General features: G+C 53.5%; 1 protein-coding gene across 1 annotated transcript; it reads right to left on the minus strand.

Moving 5' to 3' along the window:
* Positions 1-515: 515 nt before the first annotated feature.
* Positions 516-6,839, minus strand: LOC121082023 (vigilin-like). Its single transcript, XM_040581360.1, has 8 exons — positions 6,764-6,839; positions 5,691-5,845; positions 5,139-5,354; positions 3,264-3,470; positions 2,574-2,789; positions 1,522-1,728; positions 1,200-1,307; positions 516-638 (listed from the first exon to the last, which is right to left on the minus strand). The coding sequence occupies exons 1-8, from the start codon at positions 6,837-6,839 to the stop codon at positions 516-518; spliced, it is 1,308 nt and encodes a 435-aa protein (XP_040437294.1).
* Between the last annotated feature and the right edge of the window lie 794 nt (positions 6,840-7,633).

Raw genomic sequence — 7,633 nt, forward strand, 5'->3', positions numbered from 1 at the left:
ACTTGCCGTTCGGTTCTCAAATGTTACGTTACTGCCTGTGGAACAGGGTTTAATAGGCTGTATTCCCAAGGCCTCTGACTCCCCTTTACTGACCTGGGGCCCCGCGTTCGTGCTTGTCCCAAATGATATTCGTTCTAGTGTTTGGTCCACAGTTCCCCGTTCTAATATCTAATAGTGCATTCCACCACTTCATACATCGACTTTTCAATCGCTTCGTCTGTCTCTGGCCGGCCCCCTCGCGGGGAACACGGAAACGCAGATCGGGACCCCCCACTCACTTCACAGTTGAACTGTGTCTCTCACACACATCACACTTGCCGGGCAGCCCTCAGCCACACAGGCAGCATGTTACATACAACTCTAGGAATGCTGACAGTTTGCGTTAGCACACAAAGTACGTGTTTCAATGAACAATTGCCAAAAACCGAGTTCTAATTTTTTCTGGCCCTAAGCAGGGCCCTAAGCAGGGGCCCCTCTGCTCTGTTGCCCCTTCTTCCCCCAGTTTCTTACTGGAACTAGTAACTCCAGCTCATCAGTTCCTTCACCATGGCTTCAATCTGTTCCTGAGCCACATGCACATCTTCTGTAGGCCCTTCCAAAGTGATGTTATCCTCTCCTCCAGTGAATTTGATGCGAACCTTGAGGTGAAAGACAATGAATCTCTTAAGAATTTGCCAAGATCCAAGCCAGGCCAATGCTCTTGGTCAGGCCTACACCATCGATCCCTGCCACTAAGAGATGCGCCTCTTCCCAAAAAGCCCAAACAAAATCCCCACAATTTCCCAAGTCAGTAACTTAACAATGTCAGCCATATGGCAGTGCCTAGAGCCCAAGGCTCTGGTGCTGTCCCGGTTTCTGCAAGGGCTTTGGAGAAGTTTACTCATCTAGCCTTTATCTAGATACCGTCTAACTCACCAGGGAGAAGCCTTGCTGCACTCGCCATTTCCAGGTATCCTGCTACATCAGTTCTCAAAACAGCACCACATAAAGCTTCCTTGGAAGGGCTCAACCCATGACAATAACATAGGATGAGCAGTGTTTGCAGCAGTAAAAGAGAGGGTTCCCTTGAACAGCAAAGATCTGTGTCATTTCCCCCTGGGTTTACCCACGCTAGAATACACCTCTCTCTCCCGTGACGAGTGATCTGGACTAAACCTTTTTCTACGCCGGGGGTGCTAAGCTAACCAGCTCATCCATACCTTTGGCACCTGCTGAGTTATTTTGGCCAGGTTCTGTCCTTTCTTTCCAATAATGAAACGATGAAGCCAAGAGGGGGCAGAGACCGAGGAGACGGTAAAACTGTTGGCCTGAGAGACAGAAAAACAGAGAAGCTGTTTGATGGACAAACTGGAAGAGGCCTTCACAACAATTCAGTTCCAATTCCCATGCTGCACCTCCGGTATTGACTTCTAAGCTGCACCTCTAATGGCCCAAGAGAGAGCACCCCCGCTACAGCCGTCAGTGCTCACAAATGTATCTTCATGGGACCTTCAAAGGAGGCCTAGCCCATCTTGTCAGTACCTTTGCATAGACTTCAGTCAATGCTTGCCCCAGTTTTTCAGGCTCGCCTCGCAGTATCAGCGTCTCCGAGCTACTGTCAATGGGTGGGATCTCGACAGAGACTCCAGTCTTCTCCAAGATCTCCTGCAGGGAATTCCCCTTGGGGCCGATGACATACTTGTGCTGGGACTTCTTCACCTCCACTGCAATAGTAGTAGTCTTCTTTTTCTGTAGGGGCAGAGACACTGAGGCGTCAATCACAAGGGGGCGGGGAAGGACAAGAGCGACAGGAAGAGGCACAAGATGCAGTCAGACTCTGCGCCCAGCAAAGAGCAAAGCCAAGCTGAGCACAGTGGCTCGGCAGTACCCTAGCACCCCTTGGGCCCCTGCCTACAGAAAGCCTTGTGCTCAAAAATTCACAGGGGAAGTACAAAACTAGCATGCTGTGTCAAGCTCCCTGGGACACGGCATGGAAGAGACCACACGCACACACAGGCATGTCGTTGTCGTCCCCCCCGTCCCCCCGTTGGACAACAGGGTTCAACTCCCAGCCGTCTCCCAGGCAGTGCCGTGATGCAACACTGTGCAGGCTATAAGCCGATTGTTGAAATCCAGACCGGTACAAATACAGACCTAACCACGAGGACAAACAGCCCAGCAACCCACAACAAGGATATTCACAGCAGCGTTGGCTGTGGGAAATAAACTGGAGTGACATTCGCTCTTCAGCAACTTCTACTTAGGTAGCAACTTTGATACTGTCAGCTGGCCACCACTGCAGACTTCACACTTCTTTCCTTCCTTAGTAGCACCGGTGTGAACAAGAGCCAGGGGAGCTCTTGGTGGCCTGCTAAGTCCCATGATACAGAAAAGCGAGAAATCTGTCACCTCCCGGATAGTATCAGCCCAGCTCCCACTCTGCCGAGTGAGGAAACGGTAGGATTCGGGGTCATGTACTGCAAGGGCTGCTGAGCCAGATGCAACGGAGGGATGCACAAAAGTAGAACAAGAAGGGAAGAGTGCCTAGGAGCAGGTGCCAGGGGAAGGTGGGAAGCTTTATGGACCATCCGTACCTTCTCCTCATAGATCTTCTTAACTCGAGCCACAGCCTGGGCTAGTTGCTCCTTTTCTCCGGTGAAGACTATCTCGGTCTTGTTGACACTGGGTGGAGGAATGTGGATGCGCGTCCCTGTGTCCTGCATGAGCTCCCTCACCAGCTTGTTGTAGGGGCCAGCAATGAAAGGGTGGTACACTTTCTCCACGTCCAGCCGCTCCACGGCACGCTTATCCTGGAAGAGCCCACAACAGACCTTGGTGGGAACTGCCCTCTATATTACAGTCTCTGCCAGGCACAGCTAAGTTCCCAGGGGTGTCCTGCCTGACACTCTGGCCCAAGCAACCTTCTCAGTTGGCGGGCTTGTAGATCTCCACCTCTTTCAATCTACAAATACGGTTGCTGCTGCTGCTCCTTGTTTACGATATTCACCCCTGTGATCTCCTGCCTTATCTCAGCTGGCACCTAAGACGCGTCGCTTCAACTATCAAATGCTTGTTTTGGCTTCAGAGATGGACAAAACGCAGCACAAGAAGTTTCAGGACCTGGCAGCGGTGCTCACACAGCCAGCGAGTGGCACAGCATACGTCTCCGTTCAGACTGTTAGCCACTGACTGTAGCCACGGTGGCTGCAAACTCCGACTACACCACGGGGAAGCAAAATGGCTGAGCAGCCAATGCCATGAGAGAGATCACAGTACTGAGGTACCTGCTCAGCGGAGATAAGCAGGATCTCGTGCCGGGCCTTCTCAATCCCTTCTTTAGTGCCGCTGATCTTGATCTGGTTGCTGGGGTCATCTGGGCGGGGGACCTGCATTTTGGTTGCAGTTTTGAGCTTCAGGTCCTGCAGCTTCTCACCCTTCTTTCCAATGACAAAGCGGTGGTGCTCCTTGGGGATGGCAACTGTTGCTGAAGCCTGCAGCAGAAGAACCAAGCATCTGTGAGAAGCCTTGCCTGCACTGGCAGATCCACAGGAACAGAGCCAGGGACAGCAAGGTAGACGCTGCTCAGTGGTACTGCTCCTCAGAGCAAACACAACGCCTTCCCAGCACACTCTGTCTGAGGGCTGACACTGTACCAGTTGATCTACAGCGCCTCCGTGCCAGGAGTATAGACCCCACCGTTCCCTCAAAACCCTTCTGTTTGCACAGGAGCGGTACCCTGAATTAGCAAAGGCCTTCCGACACAGACGAGGAGGTGCCTCTCCTCCAGTGTAAGACACCAGACAACAACTGAGATGACAGCGCACAGCTGGAGTTTATCTGAACTCTGACACCTGCTGCCAAGGCTACAGAGAACAAGACATACAGTATGACTCCTAGGAAAGAGAAATTCAACACCAGAAACCTACTGCAGGAGGCAGGCAGCTAGCAGATGCTCACCGCTACTTAAGTGCTAAGGTGTCTTCAAGTGTAGCACGTGCTGCTCCTGGGACTGCTTCTAGAAGGCCCCACATGCAAAAGGGGTCCTTCTCAATCTACCATTAAAGGGCTGGTCTATACAAGGGCTTCGTACTTCTTCCCTTCTCACTGAGTTTGTACAGGTCTGGTAGCTGATGACTGCTATCGTGCTCCTGGTCCCTGGGATTAGGTAACCACTAACAGCAATCAGACAATGAACATTCAAGCTATAATGGAAAAATAAAAGATGAAGAAAAGATCACTCGGTGTGACTTTTCAGCTCTGTGTTCCTGTCCTGAAGCCAGCCAAGCCTAAGAGAAGCTGGAATACAGACACACCTTCCAGACCTGGGGCCAGGGCAGTAGGAGGTATATTTGAGAACAGTGGCTCACGGATCTGTGGCGGCACGACCTGAACTGATTTTTCAGATGCACATTGTGGATGTAGGGTTTCGTTCCTTTCTCTTTCCTCTGGCAGGGTATGACACAGGGGCTGAACAGCACTAAGCAGACATGGTATTAACATCGCATTACCTACCTTTGGCATTATACTTTAAAACACACTGCAACACCTGGCTGCGATACATCCTAACAAGAGCTACCACCTTGACTATGAGCTCGAGAACCTTAAGGTAAGAGATCAAAACCTAGAGGACTGAAGCAACCGAAACAACAGGGTTGTGGCTCCTTACCAGTGTGCCTTGAGCTACACAAGGCAGAACCCTGACCCGAAGCTTTTGGCTTTTGGCAGGACTTCCTTTTCTCTACTTTTCTTTCTCCCAGCCTTCCACGTTCTCCTCTGAAGGGCTTCAGGAAAAGCACAGTCCCGTTCTCACACACTACTAGCTTTGCCCTCCTACTCCTCCTACACACTACTACTCCTGCACCCCCTCCAGCACCAGCACCTCAGCACAAAGTCACTGGTTGCAACTCAAATGTTCCGGAGATCGCAGACTCCACGCTTCATGCAACACCACGGCCTGTAATTACCTTGGAACCCTATTTTAAGCCTCATTCCCATTCCAAATTGTCAATTGGGTGCTTTGAAAACGTATGGCAAAGCTGAATTAGTCATGTAACAACACACCTCTTTGGCTTACAAGCACATGGGCCCAAGGGTCTCAAAGCATTTGCGAGTCTTGGGGAAGAGCAAAGATGAAGGCAGAAACAGTTAGATGCCCTCACCTGAGTCTGCAGTCGAGCGACAATCTGCTTCCGAGCCTTCGTGACTGCTTCCGGCTTGCCAGAGACCACGATCGAAAGGCCCTGGTCCTTTGCGAGAGACAGCTCCAGGTGAGCTCCCGTCTTCTGCATGATGTCAAGGCAGATCTTGGCCTGCTTGCTTTCTCCCAACTGATCCATGTCCTTGTACTTCCTCTCCTCCAGTGGCACATGGAACACCTGCTCAGCCACGGGACAGACACAAGCAGGGCACAGCAAGGTGTCAGTGTGCTTTTGATTGTCAGTGCCTCCCTCTGCAATCCTCCCTTCAGGCCTGTTCCAGCTGAGTGTGCAACAGGGATGCAGAGCTTTGTCTGGGCAGTTTTCAACACATCCCTCCCCCTCCAGAGCCGTCCTAGCATTCAGCCGCAGTCTTCCTTGTGCCCCAGGGCAAAGGACAGCAAAGAGGCAGTTACTCTGGCACACTAAGGGATCTCATACTCCAGGGAAAGCTTCGCTTCACCTACTTTTTGGAGGGATGAAAAGGAGGGAGATAAGACACCCACTCCCACCAACCTGAGTGATGACAGAAGCCTTTATTGGCCGGATTTTGCTCCAGGGCCCAGCAGGTTCCCGGGCAGCTTCCAAACATGGTGCTTTCTCAGGGAGCGCAGGGAAGGCTTCCTCGTAGGTGGGAGGATCCTTCTCTTCTTCCGAGTTTAAAGCTGTTACTGGGGTGAAGCAAACAAGGCCAATGAGATGCTGTCCCCACAGAAACGTCCCCATTCATAGGCAGTGCAACTCTATTGAGGCATCATCAAAGAGGGGCAACAAAGGACTTGTGCACTACTGTTCACCCTGCTACAGTTATGCTTGTGGAGAGCAGCCGAGTCTGGAGCTCAGCTGAGCTCAGCACAGCACAGACTGCAGTAGGTGCCGCTATGGATGCAGGAAGCAACCGTGCAAGTGAATGGTGGCAGCAAACACAGCACATTATCGCCAGCTTTGTTGAGAGGAGCTTCATCAGGGGACAACAGGCCAAGCAGAAAGAAATCAAAGGGACACAGCAAGGCTGTAGGTCAGAAGGGGACAAGACAGACACATGCCCAGGAAGAAGGCAGGGAGAAGCAGAAGCACTCTAGTTGGGGCAGAGTCCAGGGAAAGCCTGTAGCTTATGTTCGACTCAGCTGGGCACTGGTCTGTGCCAAGCGGGCCAGCTCGCAGCTGGAGAATGGGTGCCGAGACCCATCAGTGAGTCAGCCAATACGGTTATACTGACTTTCCCCAGCACCTGGCTGAGCAGAGGAGGAAGTGACAATCCAGCACACTGATCCCACAAGGCTCTCTTGCAGCCCAATGACCCCTGCTTGCACATGCCCTGCCCCACGGCTGACAGCGTTGCTAGCCAGAGCTCTGTGAAGATCTGAGGCTTGCCTCCGCCTGGCCCGGCACTGTGCAGCACCACCGATGTGCTCCTGTTGGTGGAAAGCCAGAGTCTGGCAGGCCGCCAGCCTAGGAATGGCGAACGCCGTGCCTGGACACTTAGGGGGAGCCGGAGGCATGGAGCGAGCTTGGCTAACAGCAAGGAACCTTGCCTGCGCAGTCTCCATTTAGAGGCACATCACAGGAACTCAGCTGTGTCTTCTCACCTTTCACCTGCTGCTGCGTCAAGCCACTGCGGTGTTTGGCAAAGCTCTCCTGGCTCAAAACTGCCACCGAGCTCATCGTCGACTTCCCACGCACACACACAATCCGGGTATGCCACTGGAAGAGACAGAGGAGGCAACACTATTACCAGCACCACTCAAGATGCACACAAGTCACTCCAGGAAGGCAAATGACGTGTTTCCTGAGCACTTTTCCAGCCGGCCTCTTGAGAAGCGCCTACAGGGCCAGTCTGCTGCCCTGTTCTCTTGCTGAACCACACAGAAACTGAGGGGGGATTTTTCCTGATAGCACAGTGGGCATCAAAACCAGAGCTCCTCGTTAGGAAGGCAGAGGATGTGCAACCTAAGAAGCCTCTTGGAAAGGGGGACACCCCAAGTTGGCTTTACCTCTAGTAGGCCCGCAGCTAAGCCTGTGCTGGGCACGAGGCCGAGGGGCCTGCCGCCATCGTGGTCAAGAAGAGATGTGTGTGACCTCCCAACATACGGGTGGTCCCTCCCTGTGTGCCCTTTGTCAGCCGGTTGCCAGGGGAACAGCCCGACTCGTTCCCATAGCAACCGACCAAAGGGCGCATGGGGGCGGGGCCACCCCTGTGTTGGCAGGTCACGCACTTCTCTCTTCTTCACCAGGATGGTGCCCCGGGACCGGCTTTACCTCTCGTAGGCCTGCAGCGAAGCCTGTGCTGGGCACGAGGCCGAGGGGCCGCCTCTTCCCGCCAGCTGTGCGCGCGTGGCAGCTGCGGTCGGGGTCGCTGGCTGCGCGAGGCACGGGGCGCAGGTGAGGAGACGCGGCGGGAGGGGGGCGGCCAGCGGCGCTGCCCTCCCTCGGCGGGGCTCGGGGGTCTGCCTGCGCGG

Source organism: Falco naumanni, unplaced genomic scaffold (assembly GCF_017639655.2).
Source record: "Falco naumanni isolate bFalNau1 unplaced genomic scaffold, bFalNau1.pat scaffold_154_arrow_pat_ctg1, whole genome shotgun sequence".
In the NCBI taxonomy this organism is placed as follows: domain Eukaryota; kingdom Metazoa; phylum Chordata; class Aves; order Falconiformes; family Falconidae; genus Falco; species Falco naumanni.

What these genes read in the sequence shown, in the direction of transcription:
- LOC121082023 (XM_040581360.1), bottom strand. Translation starts at nt 6,839, where the DNA reads ATGAGCTCGGTGGCAGTTTTGAGCCAGGAGAGCTTTGCCAAACACCGC. An exon ending in TGACTGAAGTCTATGCAAAG is followed by an intron (nt 1,308 to 1,521) that starts GTACTGACAAGA and finishes TCTGTCTCTCAG; the next exon opens with GCCAACAGTTTTACCGTCTC. An exon ending in TAACTCAGCAGGTGCCAAAG is followed by an intron (nt 639 to 1,199) that starts GTATGGATGAGC and finishes TTTCACCTCAAG; the next exon opens with GTTCGCATCAAATTCACTGG.